The sequence below is a fragment of the Anabrus simplex genome, chromosome 2, assembly GCF_040414725.1.
Source record: "Anabrus simplex isolate iqAnaSimp1 chromosome 2, ASM4041472v1, whole genome shotgun sequence".
Taxonomy (NCBI): domain Eukaryota; kingdom Metazoa; phylum Arthropoda; class Insecta; order Orthoptera; family Tettigoniidae; genus Anabrus; species Anabrus simplex.
The window spans coordinates 605,694,327-605,716,946 of record NC_090266.1 but is presented as its reverse complement, the minus strand read 5'-3'; the positions used below and the strand labels follow the sequence as shown (position 1 = coordinate 605,716,946).

The 22,620-nt window shown below is 38.4% G+C and overlaps 1 protein-coding gene across 1 annotated transcript in view; it reads right to left on the bottom strand.

Annotated features, from left to right (window-relative positions):
• Positions 1-22,620, bottom strand: part of LOC136864247 (trafficking protein particle complex subunit 13) — a 249,419-nt gene that overhangs the window by 159,567 nt on the left and 67,232 nt on the right. Inside the window, exon 4 of the mRNA XM_067140988.2 lies at positions 4,385-4,518. Coding sequence (XP_066997089.2) covers positions 4,385-4,518 — 134 coding nt within the window. The remainder of the gene's footprint in view (positions 1-4,384; positions 4,519-22,620) is intronic.

Below are 22,620 nucleotides of genomic sequence, written 5' to 3'. Positions count from 1 at the left end.
CTGACCTATGCTTCAGGAGCCTGGGCACTAACTAAGCAGAACCAAAGTAAGATACAAGCAGCTGAAATGAGGTTCTTGAGGAGCATACAGGGAAAGACAAGACGAGATAGAATATGAAATGAGGAAATAAGGAAAAACGTGGGAGTGTGTAAACTTCAAGAAGAGATTGATACAGCAAAGGTATAATGGTATGGACACATGGTGATAAGGCCATGAGGAAGAATACCAAAGAGAACATTCATGGATACAGAGACTGGAAAGAAGCCTAGGGGATGTCCTAGAATGAGATGGAGGAGCTCTGTTATGGACTGTATTGCAAATAGAGGAAGAGCAATGGTGAAAAGATCGATTAAGGCTACCCTACCCAGAGAGAATATGGAAAAGGGAATGGACAAAGAAGGAAAAAGTAAATTTCAAACTTTAAATAAGCTGAAGGAACTTGAACTAAATCAGGGAAAAGAGAGTGAGCAACCCTCTCGTGTTCCCTATCAACTTGATTTTGAGGTTTTTCAGTTTGTAATTGTTGTAACTTAAATATTTTCTCCATCTGGTCACCTCAGTAGTATAGGCTTAGCCTCTGCAACTTCTGGCCATAAACCCAAATAGGGTTTTAAACTTTTCATCCCAATTTTCAAGGAACGCAAGTGTCCGCCTCCTCACCATTTGATTTTTGGGCCAATACCTTTAACCTGTTGTTTTTCACAAAGGCCTGGTAGAATGGGTACTCGATATCCCTGTTATACTCTTTCATGCTTTTCATGGTAAAGATGTTAGACTGTTAAGCTTTTAAAAATAGTGAATACGGTTCTATTTTGTAAACTGCAGGTTGTGCCATTGATAGGCCTGGACATTTCTCGAAATTGGTTCCTAAGTTAAAAATTTTATAGATCAAGGACGCTTTTTCTATTAATGTAAAGGTTGAGTGGTGCCTTTAGAAGGCTGTAATGTTATAAGGTTCGGAGAGTAGTCTCCTAGATAAACTTGTAGAGCAAAGATGCTCTTACTAATGGTGTAAAAGAAATTGGGAGATCCATCTCCTTGATTATGGATTGAATGGAGCAGTTGTGCTCAAGTAATATTTGTAAATTGGGAGCTTTAAGCTCAGATTGTTAATTGGCAATTTGTTGATTATTCTGAATTTTCCAACATTGTACCTAAGCTAACGAGCTGGTTCTTTACCTGAATTGTTGCTGTCTTAGCAAATTGTAAAATTTGAAATTTGAAAAGAAATCAAAAGATAGCAGAGAAAGAAATATAGCTCTAATTTTAAAGTTTTAAATTAATCTTCCGATTGTCTTATATCAGCCCATTCATGCCTGCAACTTCTTTCACCTCTGTGATCCACACAAACGCGGTAACAATAATTATTCCTGCTTCTTCCTTTTACAATTTAATCTGGTTTACAACTTCAATAAGATCTTCAAAGAAGTTTTCTTCCTCAAATGGGAACCCCGGTGGTTGGTTGTAGCCAAAACCTATGAAAATCTCCCTCCCACTCTGCTATCCTTTCTTTATTTTTAACCAAATCATTTCCTCACATCCCGATTCCCACAGCTCTACCTGATTGCATATTTCATCTTTTATGATCACTGATATCCCTCTCGGGTAACGCCCTTTCAGGCTCCCTTTATGTTCCGTTCTACTCCAAACTTTTTTTTTGTTTTTTCTTTGCTATTTGCTTTACGTCGCACCGACACAGATATGTCTTACGGCGACGATGGGATGGGAAAGGCCTAGGAATTGGAAGGAAGCGGCCATGGCCTTAATTAAGGTACATCCCCGGCATTTGCCTGGTGTGAAAATGGGAAACCACGGAAAACGATCTTCAGGGCTGCCGACAGTGGGGCTCGAACCCACTATCTCCCGATTACTGGATACTGGCCGCACTTGAGCGACTGCAGCTATCAAGCTCAGTACTCCAGACCTTAAGACCCAGTACTTGTACACTGTACCCCCCCCCCCACTTCCAGCAACCATGTCTCTACCATCCCAGTAATCTTCATCATTTCTCAGTTTACTCAATATACCCTCGATATTTATTAATCCCACGACCCAGTCTAGTTATTTATTCGTGGGTATATCTGCTGTAGCCAAGGCCTTACTTCTCGTCATTCATGCTTTTTCTAACTGTATAATGGATTCACATGGGGAGGTATTTCCTCTTCCAACCCCCTGGCTTCCACAGACCTCATCAACCCTTTTTTAGCCCTAATGTCTTTTAAATTTTAGTGCTGGCTTACGTTTCTTTTCTTCTTTTCTCCCTGGGTTGTCTTGCCTCCTAGAGATCCCCTCTTCATCTCGCGTTGTTTTCCTGAATTGAGGATGTCCGGTTTTGAATGCCAAGTCATCCAATTCACTGTCCCTGCTTTGTCAATTAATACACATGGCTGCTGACTCAGATCTGCTGTCGTCAATGAGTAGGCCGCTGGCCTTCTGTATAGCTGACACATCAGGGCAATGTTCCAGCTCGCGTAGCTGACTAGCAGTCCATTTCCTACTCCAAGAATCGCCTACTATTATAAGTATGTCTCCACGGATAAATGCTTTCAGACCCGAATGCTGCTCCTTCCCTTGATGAAAACGTGTTCTCATATTTTTCCATTTCTTCTTGATCTAATTCTTTTTAAATCCATATTTTTGTTCCCTTCAAGCTCTACACACTGTTCAAAATTTTTCAGCCCTTCAAACTTGATACCATACATACCTTCACTGGTCTTCTTCCCATATTTCTCCCTAATCTAAAGACACTATCAATATCACTCTCATTACACTAGACCTTCAATTTCTCCCTGATTAAGGAAAGTACTCTGTCTAATCCACCATTAAAGTTCTCTTTGTCAGTCTCTACCAGTCCGCAGATTATTATGTTTCCCTTCTTATCTTCCTTCACTCGTGTCCATTCTTTTTCTTTGAGTTTTCTTCGTCTTTCTTCTAGATCCAGGACTTTATCCCTTATTTCATATATCTCATTCCTGTTCTGCAGTAGGCTCTCCTTAATATCCTCAAGTTCTGTTTCTATGAAGGTCTTAAAATCCTTAAAGTCATTTTTTTGTTCTGTTAACATTTCCCTGGTCTTCTACACTTGGCATTCTTGCATGACCTCCTTAAGCTTCTCTATATCTTCCTAGGACAGCCCAGGGCCTGGGTTTAACTCCACCCCATCGATCACTAGTAGCACCCTCACCACAACTGATGACAATGATTTGGGTGGTCCACATATGCTAAATTGGGTTCACATCCTTGGATTACGGGGCCAGGGAAGTAATTAAAAACCTTGGTTATGATTTTCAAACCACTGTCGGATATTTCTAGCTGTGTGATATTCACCATGACTTGTTGGAAGATCTCATCCACCCCATGAAAGATAATCAACATGTATGGGTGTATGTGATCTACAAGAATGGTTTCATAACCAAATCAATAGTCTGTGCCATTCACATTGATCAGTGATCCCAGAGAATACCACAAAAATATTTCCCAGACTATAACGTTGCTGTCACCGGCTTTGTACTTCCAGCGATGGTCGCAGAGTGCTCATTCTCTGTTGTTTCTTACCAGAGACACCAATGTCTGTCTGTTCAAATAAGAAGGAAGCAGGGCTCATCGGAAAAGACATTCCTTCATCAATAAGCAAGAGTCTGATTCTGATACTATCGTACATTGTTTAGCCTTCTCGCCAATGTAACTTCCTGTGGTGCAGTGACCATCCATTTGCTCTGGAAGCCTGTACAGAATTGTTGTTTTAGACACTGATGTGGTAGCTTCTCAGTTCATTCTGACAGTAAGCTGCTTCACTATAGCATGTTCGTCGACTCTTTGTAGACAACATTCACCTTGCACATCAATGGCATGTGGTATTCTGCAGTTTCCATGCCAGTTATGCATAATCACACCATTTGTTCACTCATCATAAACTTCAACCACAGCACCATGCAAACAGTTCACAAACAGCAGTTTCAGAAATACTGCCATCTTTGGGCTGAAATCCAGTAATTATTCTGTCTTGTAATTCAGATAATTCACCCCCTTTTACCCATGGCAACAACAACAACAACATGTACGTATGTACAAACAGTCTATCACACATCTTATAAACCCACCATGCAACCTCATAACATCAAATGTATTTAATGAGCTACATGCTGTCGGTATCGAGCATAGAAGGTGGTCATAATATATGACTCGACTGTATTTATAACAAGTCCAACAAGTTTGTTCTTACCCTTTTCTACTCCCACACTTTTTGGCATAGACCACAAATGTCTCATATTAACAAGTATTTGGACAAGCTCTCTTTCTTACCATAATAAGAATTAAACAACTATTATTATAGATCAATCTGAGACAATGCCAACCATTTAAGCAATGAAGAAATTTGACTTACATGTGGGTGCCAACCTCCTTCACTTCGTGATGGATAACATCATCCACAGTTTGCTGTGGATGAAGCTCTGTAGCCTCTGTTTCTGTGTGGTTGCCAGATAAAGGAATACGATGAGAATTTGTCTGCAAGTTAGCCTGAAAATTTCAAATCATAAAATAAATAGTCAAGGAGTTAATGAATACAAGATACATTTGAAAAGCATGTGAGAATACAATGAATAATAATAGCTAAGAAAGAACAAACACATACAAAATTTCATATGGCTTACGGTAATAATTCTAAAAACACTGGCTATGGATCAGAATGGAAACTGAATACCCACTAGTCCAACCCCTCATCCACCTCATGGGAGATGGGCAACGGCAAGAAATAGGGGTTGCCTATAGGGGCAAAGTACAATGGGGAATATATGTCCCATGACTGTGCTATGATAGCTGTGAAGGTCCTACAGAAAAATTGAAAAGTGACATGTAATACGGTTCTGGTGAAGAAGCCATGTTAGGCATAGTTGGCCAATGGTGAATTAAGCGTGCTATCAGGACAAATACGAGCCTCGGATCGAAGAACTCAAGAAAATGACAATAGCTAGGTGTGTATGACGCCTTACAGCCCGAAGCTTCACCAGCTACGAAACTGAAATCAAGACCCGGCTGCCAGATTGGAACCTTGAATATTCTAAAACTGACAAATGAAACAGAAGAGATAGGTGATATGATTGAAAGGAGGAATTTCTCATCGTGGAGATGAGTGAAAAGAAAGAGAGGGCAACAGGAATAAGACACTTCTGGCTAGACTATAATCTATACTGGTCCGGAAGTAATTTGAAATCAAGAAATGAAGTGGGCTTTATACTTCATATACTGCAGATGTTTGTAGCCAGATTTTATCTGTAGGTGAAAGAATAATTAAAGAGTCAGCAAATTGGAATGAAGGCAAATTACATATAATCCAGGTCTATGCTCCACAATCAGGATGTTCAAATAAAGAGAAGGAAGCCTTCCTCTTTTTCTTTCTTCTTACAAGTTGTTTTATGTCACACTGACACATTTAGGTCTTATGGTGACGATGGAATAGGAAAGGGCTAGGAGTGGGAAGGAAACGGCCATGGACTTCAAAATCAAATCAAATTCTCTTTATTTGCAAATGAGGTGTCTACCTCGGTGGCAAATGGTACACTAAAATACATTATTGTCAAGCACTAAATTTTAAATTAACAAGAGAAGAAGAAAATTTTTCTAGAATACAATAATATACAATTTAGGCTAACAATTTATTTCTATTAAACAAACAGATCATCCTTAAAAAATTTATATTGTTTACAAAATTCTACTTATAATATCTCCTATACTTTCAAACATAGTCAACTCATATACAGTATGTGGAATTACTTCAAATAATACTATGCAACTGATATAAGATTAAAATTTACACTGCATTTATTTACTTTAAAAAAAAAAAATTTTTTTTAAATCCATTTTGGATCCTAAGTAGCATAACAACCTGTTGCGTCTTAACCAGAGCCCCCTTTTGCCACCACTTTTCAGAGTTCCTGAAGGACCTTCACAGCTACCGTAGCGGTTCCAGGGCCCTCGAAGTCCCCACAGTACTTCACCCCTACAGGCAGTCCCCTACTTTGGCTGCCCAAACTCCATGGACCAGGGGATGGAATTTTTTTTTTCCACTCACATTTTTTATTTACAATAACCTGCACTGGTCGAATGCCCTCTAACATTTCATTTATTTTCCCTGTTGCTGTTTATTCTCTTCTTGAATATCTGTACAGATTTTGGAAAAGGATCAAACACTACCCCTGGTAAACTGTTCCACTCCTTCACGCCCTTCCCAATGAATGAAAATTTACCCCCAATCACTTCTGCTAAAATTCCTTCTAATTTTATACTTGTGGTCAGTTCTGCCGATATAATTATTTTCCAACTGAAGCCTCTCGCGGATTTCTCCCCATGCTTCTTCTCTTGTATAGGCTCTATATAACCCTATAAGTCTAGATTTCTCCCTTCTCTTACTTAAAGTTTCCCACCCAAGTTCCTCTAACATTTCTGATACACTACTGTTTCTCCTGAAATCCCCTGTTACAAATCTTGCTGCTTTCCTCTGCACTCTATCTATTTCTTTTATTAGATATTATTGGTGAGGATCCCAAAAACTGTTTGCGTATTCCAATAATGGACGAACCATACTTAAGTAACTTTCTTCTTTTAATTCCTTGTTGCATCCTTTAAGTAGCCTCATTATGGCATGTAACGATCTGTATGCTTTCCCAACAATGTCATCAACATGACCTTTCCAGTGCAAATTACTTTCAAATCTCACACCTAAGTATTTGCACTTGCCATCTTTTGGGATAACTACCTCATCCAAAGTATATTCAAATTCAGTTTTAAAGCTCCTGTTTGTAAATGTTGTAACAGTTGATTTGCCTCCATTAACCTTCATATTATTTTCTTCAACCCATTGTTGGATACTTTCAAGGTCCCTTTGTAATTCTGAACAATCCTCAATGTTATTTAATTTCCCTATAAACAATTATATCATCTGCATACAATCTTATTTTTGATGTTATATTGTTCCCTAAATCATTTGTGTATATTAAAAAAAGTAACAGACCGATTATACTACCCTGTGCGATTCCCTTCCAAACATTCTCTTCCTGCGATATATTATTTCCTACTTTGACCTTCTGAACCCTTGAATTTAGAAATGTTCTTATCCAACGTATAACCCTTACGTCCAATCCTATTCCCTCCAATTTCTTTAATAATATTCCATGTTCAACTCTATCAAAGGCTTTGGAAAGATCTATGGCTATGCAATCTAACTGGCCTCCTGAATCCAACTGATCTGATATGTCCTGCTGAAATCCCACCAGTTGTGCTTCACAAGAAAATTTCTTTCTAAATCCATACTGGCTCCTCATGAACCAATTTTTATCATCACATATCCCTCTGATGTACTTTCTATTAAACTCTCCAGTATTTTACAAACTATACTGGTCAGGCTGATTGGTCTGTAGTTCTCTGGTTTCCTTTTATCACCCTTTCCTTTATAAATTGGTATTATTATAGATTCCTTCCATTCTTTTGGTATTACACTATTATTTATGACATAGTCAAAGAGAAATTTTAAATAAGGCTCTATGTACCACCCCATTGTCTTTAATACCTCCCCAGTAATTTGATCACTTCCTGCTGCTTTTCCTTGCTGAAGCAGTTAGATTTCTCTGAAAATATCTTCATTTGTGAATGAGAAGCTTCTTGTTTCCCCATGTGTTTCTCCCTCTCTATCTTCTGTTACTGTTTCCAACTCCTGACAATCTTCTACTGAATCTCTGAATTCCCTACTAAAGAGGTTTGCTTTCCCAGTATCTGTTAAATAATGTTCACCCCCTTCTCCCACCATTGTAGGAATTTGGATTCCTTTTCCTTTTTGATTCCTAATATATGAATACAGCTTTTTCCATTTCCCTTTGTGGTCATTACCCTCTTGAAGTATGCCATTCGTATATTTTTCTTTTGCTTCCTTTCCACTCCATTCAGTTCCCTCATTAGCTGTTTTCTAGTTTCTCTACTCTCCCTACCCTCTTTGATTTTCCTGTTTACTATTCTACATTTTCTTTTTAATTTTCTTATTTCCCTTGTATAATAAACAGGGTCTGAGGTCAATTTACCCTTCTTAACAGGTACAAATCTCTTCTCTCCTTCCCAAATGACTACTTTAAATTTAGCCCAAAGTGTATCCACATTACTCCCTTCACTTATCCAACAACTGAATTGTGATTTAAGGTAAGTCCCAAATTCATCAACTTTAGTTTTTTTTTTCTTTTTTTTTTTTTTTTCTTTTTGCCGGGTTGAGTGGCTCAGACGGTTAAGGTACTGGCCTTCTAACCCCAACTAGGCAGGTTCGATCCTGGCTCAGTCCGGTGGTATTTGAAGGTGCTCAAATACGACAGCCCCGTGTTGGTAGATTTACTGGCACGTAAAATAACTCCTGCGGGACTAAATTCCGGCACCTCGGCGTCTCCGAAGACCTTAAAAAGTAGTTAGTGGGACGTAAAGCAAATATCATCATTATTATTATTATTATTATTATTATTACTTTAGTTTTTCTGTATAATTTCTTGTCTTGTGTGACCCTCTTATTAAGCATTTTTGGTACGAGTCCTACAACCATTATTACAGCCTTATGGTCACCTATTCCTTCAATTACCTCAGTTTTATCAACAATTTCCCAGGGTTTAACCAGGAATACATCTAGCAAGTTATTGAGACGAGTCGGTTCTCGTACTACTTGTGTAAATCCTCCCTCCCAAATCAACTTATTTGCCAGTTTCTGTTCAATGGCTTCACTTGCAGCTCCATTCCATTCAACTTCAGGCAAGTTTAGGTCTCCCCCAATTATTACCATATCATTATTATTGTTTTTATGGGTATAATCTATTATTTTCTCTAATATTTCCATGTCTCTTTCCTCTCTTCCAGGCCTATATGTTCCTACAATTCCCAAATCCTTCATATTATCACAAACTAATTTTATCCCTAATATTTCATCCCTTTCATCGGTAAACCATTCATGTAAACAATAAGTTTCCTTCACCAGAATAAACATCCCCCCCCCCCCCCCCTTTTACCTCCTCGGTCTCTACGATAGACTGTATACCCTTCTGGAAATACTTCTCTATTACCCACCCCTTCTCTCAACCATGATTCCACTCCTATCACCACATCAGTCTCACATGATTCCATCAATGTACTGAATTTTAATTGTTTATTTACTACACTCTGACAGTTTACCAAGAGCAATCTCAGACCCCCTTCCTCCCTAAAACTTGACTGTTGCAATTGGGTAACATTTGAGTCATGAGTTGAGAACATCCCTGGAACCCAGATCTTTGTACATAGATCTTGATTTAAGGATCTGGGTTTTCTGGCAAGTTTCCCTGTATATGCCAATTTAGTGGTATGGGTTTTCTTAAGTGCATACTAGTTTGCATATCTCTGTTGATAATTGTAGCAATTTGTCTACAGAGAGTTGCTTTTCCATTACCTATCAGATGTAATAACCCATGCCTAGTGAACATTTGCCTGCCAAGACCTAAAGTATCTACTATATAGACATTTCTAAAACTCCTACTTAATCTCTTGATGTTTATATTTACATCACGTACAGCTTTGTTCACACACGAGTCCTCTATTAGGACATACCTGGGTGGCACATTAACTACAATTACTTTTGAGTCAGGTAGTTTGAAAATCTTACCTCTGAGGGTCGTAATTAGTTCCTCACCTTCATTTGCAGCAATGTCATTTGTACCACTCACAATCACCACATAGTTGTCCTTCTCTAACACTGGATCACAACTTAGGACGTCTTCAGTTTTGGCACCTGGTTTTATTAGTCCTAAAACCTCAGTTTCTGGATTATGCAGCTCATCCTTGATGCCTTCTGCCATACCCCGCCCTTGACTGTCTGCGCAGAGATGAATTTTTGGCGATCTTGAGTTCCGGTTGGTTTTCTTCTTCCGTAGGTTACCTCCACTGGATTTAAAATTATACGGAAAACTTGATGTGTCTTCTTCTGGAACTTGTTGCAATGACTGAAATCTATTTTGGCACTGCAAAGAGTTTTCTCCCGGTTTTAAGTTGTACGTAGTTTCTCCAATATGTTTAACATTAGGCCTAAAATGGCTACGCGTCACTTTCGTCCATGGCGATCTTTCTTCTCCACTGTCTTCTTTATCTTCCAGTTTCTTTATTCTGTCTTTAAGCTTTCATTTTCAAGTTTCAGAGCACATAAGTCTTCTTGCAGCACTCCTAAAATCTTAAGCATAGATTCGTAAGTCTCTCTTTCTTGTTGTTCTACCTCATTATCAGTTTGTTTACACTCGGGACACAGCCACACACTTTCTTCAATATCAGTCCTATTTACAATATTTGCACAACGAAAATGGTACCATTCATCACACTTACGACACAGAATCCCATTTTTAACTACTCTTCTGCATTTGCCACTTAATTAAGGTACAGCCCCAGTATTTGCCTGGTGTGAAAATGGGAAACCATCGAAAACCAACTTCAGGGCTGCCGACAGTGGGGTTCAAACCCACTATCTCCCAAATGCAAGCTCACAGCTGCGTGCCCATGACTGCATGGCCAACTTGCTCTGTGAGAAGCCTTCCTGATCATCTTGGAAGAACATATGGACAGTGAATATGTGATAGTAATGGGAGATTTTAATGTTCAGGTTGAATCAGACAGACTGGGCTATGAATCCTCCCTGGGTCCTCATAGAATGGGAAATAGGGTGGTAGAGGGCAAACGTCATACAGATCTGTGTACGAGAAACAATATGGCTGTAAGTAACACTTGGTTCAAGAAAGGGAACTCACACAAGTTCACAAGATATAGTTGGGACGATAAAAACTGTGACTGATTACATACTCGTCGACCAAGAAGTTTGGAAGGTTGTAAGTGATGTCAAAATAATCCCAAGTGAAAATTTGGATGGAGACCATAGATTGTTCATTGGAGATATCACTAAGAGAAGACCTCCTGTCGTCCACAACAAAAATAAAATCTTGGAGACATTTTGAACCAAGAGTGAAAGAAATGTTTCATGAGAATGTTCTGAAGATGTTACCGAAAGATCTGAGATCTGCAAATGAGGAATGCGATAACCTGAAGAGAGCACTGGTGAAGACAGCTGAAAGAGTATGTGGACGACAGAGTAAAATAACAAATTCCAAAGAAACAGCATGGTAGAATGAGGATGTAAAAGCTGATGTCAAAGTTAGAAATGGTGTAAGAAGAGCTTTGTACTGTACCAGAATGTGAGGAAATCCATGTGAAATTGAGGATAATCTATCATTTTACAGAGAAAAAAGACGACAGGTTAAAATAATAGTTGACAGAGAAACAGAAGTGCAAAGAAGGTCTTGCAAAGAGAACAAGGCAGGACAAATACAAGAAGGTCCTGTATATCATTGTTAAAAACAAAAGAAATGATAATAGTACTATTGGCACAGTAGAGCTTCCAAACGGAGAAGTAACTGGAAATGAAAATGAAATATTACAGGAGTTCAGTAGATATTTCAACCACTTACTGGACTGTAATATAACTGACAACCCACAACATAACTCTCAAAACCCTATAAACAATGATGTAAAATATCTGACCTGGCTGAAAGTGGGGACAAAAAAATCTAACAGTCTGCCGGACTGGAAGAAAAGAAGTGCAAAAGAAGTGTAACCCTTCTATTTCATGGGTTATACGAGTCCATCCTGGAGAGTAAAATCAGAAAATTTGTTGAACCTAAAGTTAAGAAATAACGATATGGATTTAGACCAAACAGGCACCCTACACCTCATACTTTTTTTTTTTTAACAAGAATGCTCTTTGAAAAATATTGGGATAAGAATAGAATGGTTATAGTTGTATTCCTGGACCACGATTTCACACCATGTAAGCACATAAGGGAATATCTGAGATATTAGGAATGCCAGATGAGATTATAGCTCGAGTAAAACAGCTATTGCATATGATAAATTAATTAGCATCCTACAAGTAAAACAGCTATATCGAGACAAAGAGCAGTGTGCAAATTCAAGGAGGCAGGTCAAGTTGTTCTGAAACCAAGAGCAGAGTCCAACAAGGAAGTTCTCTATTACCATAATGGAAGAGATTATAAAAGCAGAGCACCGAGCTCGATAGCTGCAGTCGCTTAAGTGCGGCCAGTATCCAGTATTCGGGAGATAGGTGGTTCGAACCCCACTGTCAGCAGCCCTGAAGATGGTTTTCCGTGGTTTCCCATTTTCACACCAGGCAAATGCTGGGGCTGTACCTTAATTAAGGCCACGGCTGCTTCCTTCCCAGTCCTAGCCCTTTCCTATCCCATCGTCGCCATAAGACCTATCTGTGTCGGTGCGACGTAAAGCCAATAGCAAAAAAAAAAAAAAAAAAAAAAAAAAAAAAAGCAGAGAATACAAAGGATCAGACAACAAATCCACCCGAATTTGCTAATGACGTAGACTGTATCTTTCGCAATAAGAATTTTAAAGAATGGGAATGATTATCAGCCTGTCCACCTTCGTAGCGTAACGGTTAGTGATATTAGCTGCCGTCCTCGGAGGCCTGGGTTCGATTCCCGGTACTGCCAGAAATTTAAGACTGGCAGGAGGGCTGGTACGTGGTCCAAATGATACATACAGCTCACCTCCAATGGAGGTGTGTCTGAAAAAAGAGCTGCACCACCTCGGGATGAGGACACGAGTTTACTTTAGTCCGGCTCCATGGCTAAATGGTTAGCGTGCTGGCCTTTGGACCAGAGGGTCCCGGGTTCGATTCCCGGCCGGGTCAGGGATTTTAACCTTCATTGGTTAATTCCAATGGCTCGGGGGCTGGGTGTGTGTGTGTCGTCTTCAGCATTAGAATTCATCATAGGTAGGGCCCCATTCTCAGACGCGCAGGTCGCCTATGCGGTGTCAACTCGAAGGACCTGCACTCGGCCTCTTCGGAGGCCACACCCCATTATTATTATTATTATCAGCCAAACTACAATAATTGGTTTAGTGATGAGATGAAATTCTGAAGCAGTCCACATGCAAATGCAAAATGAAGAAGTAGATATTAATAACTTCAAATACTTAGGGAGCTTTGTTTCTTCTGACAATAACCATAAACTAAGAAATAAGCAATAGAATAGAAGCTGCATCAAAATTCTACCACTCCATTCGTCAGCTACTTTGGGATGACTCATTTCCCCCAATCTACCAATCTGACACTGTACAAAACATATCTTGTACAAACTCTAACATACGGACTTGAAGCAGCAGTACTGACTAGACCTGCAAAAAAAGTCACCTACAAGCCACTGATGAGAAATTCCTTCATTCTTGTCTCTAACAGACAAGGAGAAACAAAATAAGAGATGAAAATATCCGACAACAACTTGGACTGGACAGGAGTCAGTTGAAAACCTTATAAATAAGCAGATTATGATGGTACGGATATGTGAGGAGGATGGCTCCAATTAGGACCCCAAGAGCTATGAAAGGAATGTTGTCGGTAAGAGGCCCAGAGGGAGACCTCATGATGGTTGGGAAAAGGAAATTTTGACAGATCTTGCAAGTTATGATGTAAAATGGCAGAAAAAGTAGAACATCAGCTGTGGATGGACAGGATGAACTGTAAGAGGCCTAAAACACATGCACCTGGCTTGCTGGAACAGAGAACTGATGATGATGATTACTACACTGCAGTTGTTTGCAAAATATAAAAGTACGTGATAAAGAAATGAAACATCCTGCATTCTAGTTATGGACTGCATACAGATTCTACACCATACTGCATTATGTCGTTACACCTCAACGTTGAGAGGTAAAATACTGACCCGCAGCACATGTACCACTTAGAACGGAAATTGGTTGATATACAGTCGAACCTCGATACCTCAAACCTCCATTGCTCGAATTTTCAGAATCTCGAAGCAACTAAAATTTCCTGGCCATTAGTCCTATTCCTTACATATATTTATGTCTCGGTTACCCAAAATTCCATTACACAATTTTTTTGATTTCTCAAAGCTTAAGTTTACTACCTAGAAGAAGAAAGTATTCTGTAATTTGAATTTTTATCTTTTATTTTTTTACAGTAACTGTGCAATTCAGCATTTATTATACAGTACATCTTCCCAGTTGACCTTGGTATGCTTACATAGCGGCTTAACTGTCAACCCCTGGTGTGTTAACCACAGGCAGTTTGAGCTACTTGATGCCTCTCCTGTACTGTCAGTAGACCAGGTGTTACTGCTAGTGTTTTCACAGCAATAACTGCTGTTGAAAACTATGTGAAAGAAAGCAAGTTTGAGAGTAAAAAATACAAGAAGGTATTAATGGAGGTTTCATGTTATTCTAGTGTATGCAGTCTGTTTTCGACAAGTTGCTAAAATAAGGGTTTTACTGCAATTAAAATGATTAAATACTTTCAGTTTCTTTTTATATGGTTAAATAACAATAGGTACACGATTCGATTACGTGATATACAAGCTCAAAAAGGAGAATTCTCCATATCTCAAAATTTCAACAACTCAAGATAAAATTTATCTCTCTAGGCGATTTGAGATATCTAGGTTCGACTGTACCGAACCTTAGATGAAGAAACCCTTCTGGTCAGAGTTCTAAGCTGAAATATTATCACACAGCAACTTTTCTAGGTGCATCAACAGTTAGTATAATATATTAAATATACTATTTTTGCATTACTGTGTGGAGCATAATAGTATGATACCTTAAATGTAATAACGTTATCGGTTTTACGTCCCACTAACTTCATTTTTATGGTGTTAGTTTTTACGTGCCAGAAAAATCAACCAATACAAGGCTGATGTATTTGAGCAAACTCAAATACTATCAAACATAGCCAGGACTGAACCTACAAATTTGGGCTCAGTAGGCCATGCCCTACCAGCTGAGCTACTCAGCCCAGCAGATATCTCAAATTTGTAAATGCCTCAAAAGCAGTTTTCAGTTTACCTTTGGCTGTTCTTCCTATACTGAGAATTTATTTAGAACGACCAAGTAACTGTGTGTCTAGCACCCTCTAATCTCTTTCTTAGGATAACGCGTAAGCACTGTTCCCACCTCATCATTCCAAACTTTGAACATAAATTACTGCTTCATAATATCATTAACTTTAATTTGTGTATGTGGTTCAAATGCCAGCCTATGCACGTAGGATTCTTGAAATGTTTAAGCACTTACCTGTGGTTGGGATTCTGTATAAAGCTGGAGGTCCTGTGGCTATGACCACAATAAACCTATTACATAAAACTACAAGCTTCCTTTTGCCAGAATCTAAGTGAGTGTGCATACTGAGGTAGTGTTTGTTTACTTGTCACTTCAGTAGCAAATCTGAGAGGTGCATCAACCAGAAGCAGTAGTAAAAATCCATAGAACTTTTGAACATAATAGATTTCTGAGTATATGTTAAGTGATATGAGACAAACTGAAGAAAACTCAGTGTTTTGTGAATATCTTGCTTTACTTTATATTTTAATAATGTGTAATTCAATTTCACTGCCGCTCCACTGATTGAGTACACTCATGGATCACTATGCAACAATGAATATGCAGTAATAGTTTGTATTGCCATATTGCTCATACACCTGATCAATCAATCAATCAATCAATCAATCAATCAATCAATCAATCAATCAATCAATCAATCAATCAATCAATCAATCAATCAATCAATCAATCAATCAATCAATCACTACTGATCTGCATTTAGGGCAGTCGCCCACGTGGCAGATTCCCTATCTATTGTTTTCCTAGCCTTTTCTTAAATGATTGCAAGGAAATTGAAAATTTATTGAACACCTCCCTTGGTAAGTTATTTCAATCCCTAACTCCCCTTCCTATAAACGAACATTTGCAACAATTTGCCCTCTTGAATTCCAACTTTATCTTCATATTGTGATCTTTCCTACTTTTAAGGACACCACTCAAACTTATTCGTCTACAGATGTCTATCCACTGACAGCCGAGACCATACCACTTAGTTGAGCAGCTCATCTCCCTTATCCCAAGTCTTCCCAGCCCACACTTTACAACATTTATGTAACTCTACTCTTTTGTCGGAAATCACCCAGAACAAATTGAGCTGCTTTCTTTGGATTTTTTCCAGTTCTTGAATCAAGTAGTCCTGGTGAGAGCCCCGAACACTGGAACCGTACTCTAGTTGCAGTCTTACCAGAGACTTACATGCCTTCTTCTTTACACTCTTACAACAACCCCTAAATACCCTCATAACCATGTGCAGAAATCTATACCCTTTATTTACAATCATATTTATGTGATTACCCCAATGAAGATCTTTCCTTATATTAACACCTAGGTACTTACAATGATCTCCAAAAGGAATCTTCACACCATCGACACAGTAATTAAAACTGAGAAGATTTTTCCTATTTGTGAAACCCACAACCTGACTTTTAAGTCCGTTTTATCGTCATACCATTGTCTTCTGTCCATCTCATAACATTATCGAGGTCATTATGCAGTGCTCACAATCTTGTAACTTATTTATTACTCTGTACAGAATAACATAATCTGCAAAAAGCCTTATCACTGATTCCACTTCGTTACTCATATCATTGATATATATAAGAAAACAAAAAGGTCCAATAATACTTCCTTGAGGAATTCCCCTTTTAATTATTACAGGGTCAGATATAGATTCGCCTACTCTGATTCTCCGACGTCTATTTTCTAGAAATATAGCCACCCATTCAGTCACTCCTTTCTCTAGTCCAATTGCACTCATCTTTGCTAGTCGTCTCCCATGATCTACCCTATCAAATGCCTTAGATAGGTCAATCGCGATACAGAATAAGCACACTAATTTTTAACAAGATACTACCGTACACTACAATCATTTTAAAGTACGTTCAGATGTATACTAATTACAACAGCTTATTCCTAAGCACGAACAGAAATGGAAATTATAGTTTGAAATTCGCAAGAACTACTCAAAGATTACCAACAAAGCTAAATGCGTGGACAGATTATTATCAGAAGGCCTAGTATTTGATCCTCATATGCTCTAATAGCAATGAAAACTGCCATTTAGTTAAATGCTGAAGGAGCAAGAGGGCTACCGCACACAAAGATGCACTTGAACATATCAGGCAAGATACTATTTAATATATTGTATCTACACTACAGTTCTTAACTGAAAACCAGTTATATTATTTTTACAGCTGGTGGATTACTATTATTTTCCCTACTATGCAGGACAGAGAATAAAAGTGTCCTTAAATGCTGAAAAATATGAGGTTGACTACAATAATTTATCGAAAAATCTTCAGTCGAATCTATGCCGGGGACATGAATTGCAATTATTGGGATATAGGAAATTGATTAACTTTTACTCTATGAATAATCAAAGGTGCAAAGTGCGAAGTATGCTGGGGACTTGAAACTACAAGGTATCGGAATAGTAGAATACAGTAGTCAGCTGATTCTTGAATTATTGTTTTTTCAGCTGCCCTCTACTCTTTGATCTCATTGGAATGCAGCTAACAATCAACGATAATCCAGTCCGACTCGTTGGCTGAATGGTCAGCGTACTGGCCTTCGGTTCAGAGGGTCCCGGGTTCGATTCCTGGCCGGGTCAGGGATTTTAACCTTCAATGGTTAATTCCAATGGCCCGAGGGCTGGGTGTTTGTGCTGTCCCCAACATCTCTGCAACTCACACACCACACATAACACTATCCTCCACCACAATAACACGCAGTTACCTTCACTTGGCAGATGCCGCCCACCCTCATCGGACGGTCTGCCTTACAAGGGCTGCACTCGGCTAGGAATAGCCACACGAAATTATTATTATTGATAATCCAAAGACTGTTGAGTAATGCAACAGAGAAATAGTGTATTCTCTTTAACTTCTTTCTTTAAATCAAAGTTTACAGGCATATATTATTTAACTGAAAAAGTTATTACCTTCATGATAGTTTGAATGGATATCTATACGAAATACTGTGTCTATTGTCTGCTGCAGAAGTTAGAACTCCTTATGATAATGTCTTTGTAGGTATTATACTAATGAACCTATTAAAAATGTTTAAAAAAGTTAATATTATTACTTAAATTATTTCCTAAACCTAAATTCAAAACAAAGTATACCTAGGAAATGTAATCTACTGAACACCAACTGAACTACTTGACATAAAATTCAAATAAATATCACTACTCCCAATTTCTAACAAGAAGCACTAAATACCAATATATAATTAGCACTAAATGGATCATACGCACACAAAATTAAACTATTTCAATAGGTTTTAACTACTTCATGACTATGATAATGCAATCGCTCTCTCAACAGCAGGCCATTCATAAGCGCATCCAACAATGTACCCAATGTGCATCCAACAATCTAAAATGTTATAGATAGAAAATCTGAATAAACAACAATATACTAATGAAATTGTCAGCTCTGACAACAGCAGCAGACTATAAGTCCATAACCAGGTACAAGAACGATAGAGAATTATCAATACGACAATATACAAGGGGATGAGCCTAGTAGTCCCGAACCGGTACACTATTTATAAGAGCATGTTTGCTCCACTAATTTACATAGCCTAGAGTCTGAGCTCCAAAAGTTAATATAGTCCAGCTTCTCAGAGGCATAAGTTTCTTACGAAGTAATGCCTGACAAATTTTACAGTCACTTCTGCTCAACAGTTCATATCACACTGGTCTACAAACAATTACAATTTGAACAGGGGCAATGAGTGCCCATTCTGAATGGCCTTAAAGAAAGAAAGAAAGAAAGAAAGAAAGAAAGAAAGAAAGAAAGAAAGAAAGAAAGGATTTAACATAATCAGCCATGAACAAAAGGCTATGAGGCAAAACACTAGCACTCCTTTTTGAAAAACTCCTGAAACCCTAAGTGGGCTTATGGCCCGAAGTTGCAAAGGTTAAGCCCATTCTACAGAGGGGTGACTAAACGAGAAATATTAAATCCCAAAAGTATGTTAAGAATTTAGAGGTTCAGAAAATTTTAGTCACCCTATACCAAGTTTAATGGGAATCAACAGAGGGTAATCACTCTTTGTTCCCTTACATTACATATTTCTGAGTAGGAAATAAAAGAGAGTCCTTAGAAAAGAGGAGGATAAAGTATAACTGGGATAAACTGAAGGATAAGGAGGTGCAACAATATTTTTCAAACCATGGTATTTGACGTGGTGCGGTACTAATCAAAAGTTTCGTAGACTTGCCGTATTCCACACATCATGGTACTAATCACAGGTAATGAAATTTGCAGATGTAATACAGACCTATGTTGTTTCACACATAGCGGCACCATTTACAGGCAACGCAAACCTATGGTTTTCATCACATAAGTGTACAAACCACAGGGACTCGTACTATCCCGTAGTGTTCCTTATATAGTGGGTACTAATCATAGGCAAGCCAGAACCATGGCGTCGCTGATATAGTGCTACTAATCACAGGTACCGTAAAAGCCTGACCGCACGGTGCTCCTGATTGCTACTAATCACAAACCTATTTGGTACCTAACACAGTGGTACTACGCGCAAGTAATAGCAACCCATCGTGTTCCCCGTGTGGTGGTACTGATCACAAGTAGTTTCATGGTTCTAATCCTATCATCCCTTGGTCGCCCCTTACGACAGGCAGGAGATACCGTGGGTGTATTCTTCGTCTGCGTCCCCCACCCACAAGGGGTGGTAGTAGTAGTAGTAGTAGAACTCAGCTACCGTTTGCTGCCTGCATGTCAACTGTGAAGTTCCATCTTACTCTACCCTATGGCAGAGGAGCAGATCTCTCTTGGGTGATCTATGGCTGAGTTTTAATCAATTCTATCAGGTAATCACCAAAAATGTCACCAAAGATCTGTTACATGACAACATTGTACAACATGGAGTGTCGAAAGGACTTTTCTGCCATTAAAAACAGACTAATACTGCCGGGCTTGAACCCATGATCTTGGGATCTGGAGACTGATACTCTATCACAGATGCACAGAGAGATTCCTAGGGATGAATTCAGGTAAGAGAAAAAGCATAAAACACTTGTACAGGGTACCTAGTGTTTTGATAAAGGCATGTGTTCACGTTGCAAGTAAACTTGCACAGTTCGTATTTGATCTTTTTGAAATTTATATGGTGGATTCAGCATTTACACACATTAATAAAAAAAATTATACATAAATATTTCTTAAAATATGAAGTGCTGAAACTTTTAAAATTAAAAATTTTCCAAAACATTGTACCTCCTCAACAAATAATACAATCAACTTGCATATGGTATCAAATTGAAGCTACCTTAATACTCAATTTTTATACTACAGATATAATGATATATTTTAATTCAGAGGAATGATAATGAATTTCATGTTATTTCTACTTTTTACTTATAGAAATGTTTTTCAATAGCGGGCCACATTTCAGATTTTCAAAGTATCCCAAAGATACTAGTATAGAACATTTGACATATTATTCACTATCTTAGGTCAAAATCCGCATGAGATATAATGCTTTGCATTTGGAAATCTGCAGAGAGAGAGAGAGAGAGAGAGGGGGGGGGGTATATATGATACCTCTCGTTGCAGCATGTGATGCATTGTTGTGTGCCTCATACTAACAGTTATGAGATTCAAATTAAAGGAAGGGGTGGGGCATTTATTCAGGTGTCCAGGTTAACTTCATGGACACCACAATGAATTGCAAATTTATACCAGCCACAAATTAAGAATGTGTCAGTTTTAATCACTAACGATGTCCAACAGCATTTCAGCATGTTTTTAACAAGCACTATGGGAACATTTCATTTTATTTACATTGGTGGATGTGGAAACACCATCTACCAGTTCTGCGTCAGCTGGTGATTATTTACAGTGGCATCCAGTGGCCTGCATACTGCTAACACCACACAAGTAGATTTGGTGATTGATGATCTGACTACAGAATCAACATTTACCAGTTCCTGTTTTGCAATTGAAATTGTAATGTTTAGCAGTGATGGAACTAACCACTCTATGAATATCAATACAGGAAATAGTCTGGATGATGAGCATACTCCAAATGCTAAGAATTTAGAGCCTAATTTATTTTTCAGATTTTACACTTAGTTCATCCCAAATTTTAATGTTAATTGTGTGTTTGTACATTAGTTTTCATGTCAATTGTCTGTTTTTACATTTGTTTAGTTATTAGATGTATTACATTAAGGCTGAAGATGGCCAGCCAAGGTTGAAACTAGTCCCTAGTTTAATAATGTAATTCAATAATACTGCATAATATAGTATTGAAAAACTTGGACCATACAACATTAATTTCATCATTATTATTGTGATCACAATTCAATAATCATCATCATAATCATCATCATCATCATTTCCCAACTCCAGTTTCCCAGGTGTGGTGTACAAGCACTCACCATCTCCTTCTGTCTTCATACATCTTCAGATCCAGTACATCCTCCCATTTGTATCCTCTCTCTTACAGTCTCTATCCAACATTTTCTTGGTCTTCCCTGTGGTCTTCTTCCTACGAGATTAAGGTTAAAATATTTTCTGGCAGGTCTTTCCCTGATCATTCTCATTACATGCCCATACCACTGAAATCTGCGTTTCTTTATGACACTGATAATAGGAACCTCAATACCAGCTACTTTCCTATTCACTTCATTTCTGATCTTGTCCTTTCTGGTTATTTGGTTCATGGTTCTAATGAATCTCATTTCAGTTGCTTGGATTCTACTGAAGTCTTTGTTTAGTAGGGTACATGTCTCTAAACCGTACATGAGGACTGGTACGAAGTAAGTGTGGTACATGACTGTTTTCGCTTACTGTGGTATTTTGCAGTCCCAAAGGAGATTCCTGACTTGACTGTAGAAGTTCGATGCTTTCTGTGTCCTGCTGAGTATTTCCTGCCTAACAGTGTTGTCTTTCGATATTGTGCTTCTGAGGTACTTGAAATGGGAAGCTGATTCGATTTTTGCTCCTTCCAGAAAAATATTTGAGCTTGTTCCTTCCCTGGTGATGGTCATTTCCACTGTCTTTGTTTTGCTCATTTTCAGTCCAAAATTTTTGAATGTGTTGTTCCATTCATTAAGTTTCTTCTGAACTTCAGCTTCTGTCTCTCCCCACAAAAGCACATCATCAGCAAATACCAAGGCGTTTGGTTCATTGTCCATTTTCTTGATAGATTTGATGACCTTGTCCATTACTATTATGAACAGGAGTGGTGACATAGCACTTCCTTGTTGGACACCTCTCTTTGTTTCAAACCATTTTGATCATCCGTTGCCTATCTGGCCACAGCTGTAGCACTTCTGGTATAGCATCTTGACTTTGTTAATTAAGTACTTTGGCACCTTTAGGTCTTCCAGACATTCCCATATCTTGTTTCGAGGAACACTATCATATGCTTTTTCAATGTCCAAAAAAAACAATCACACGATTTCTTCCATATTCCCAGTACTTTTCTGTCAGCATCTTTACTGCAAAGATAAGATCCACAGTACTTCGACCTTTCCTAAACCAGTGTTGTTCTTCCTCAAGCAAAGGTGCCATTATCTTCCTAAGTATTGTTTCTATGATCTTTTCCAGCAGCTTCAGTGAGTGTGCCTCTGTAATTTCCACATTTCCATCAGTTGCCCTTTTTGAACAGTGGGATGATGAC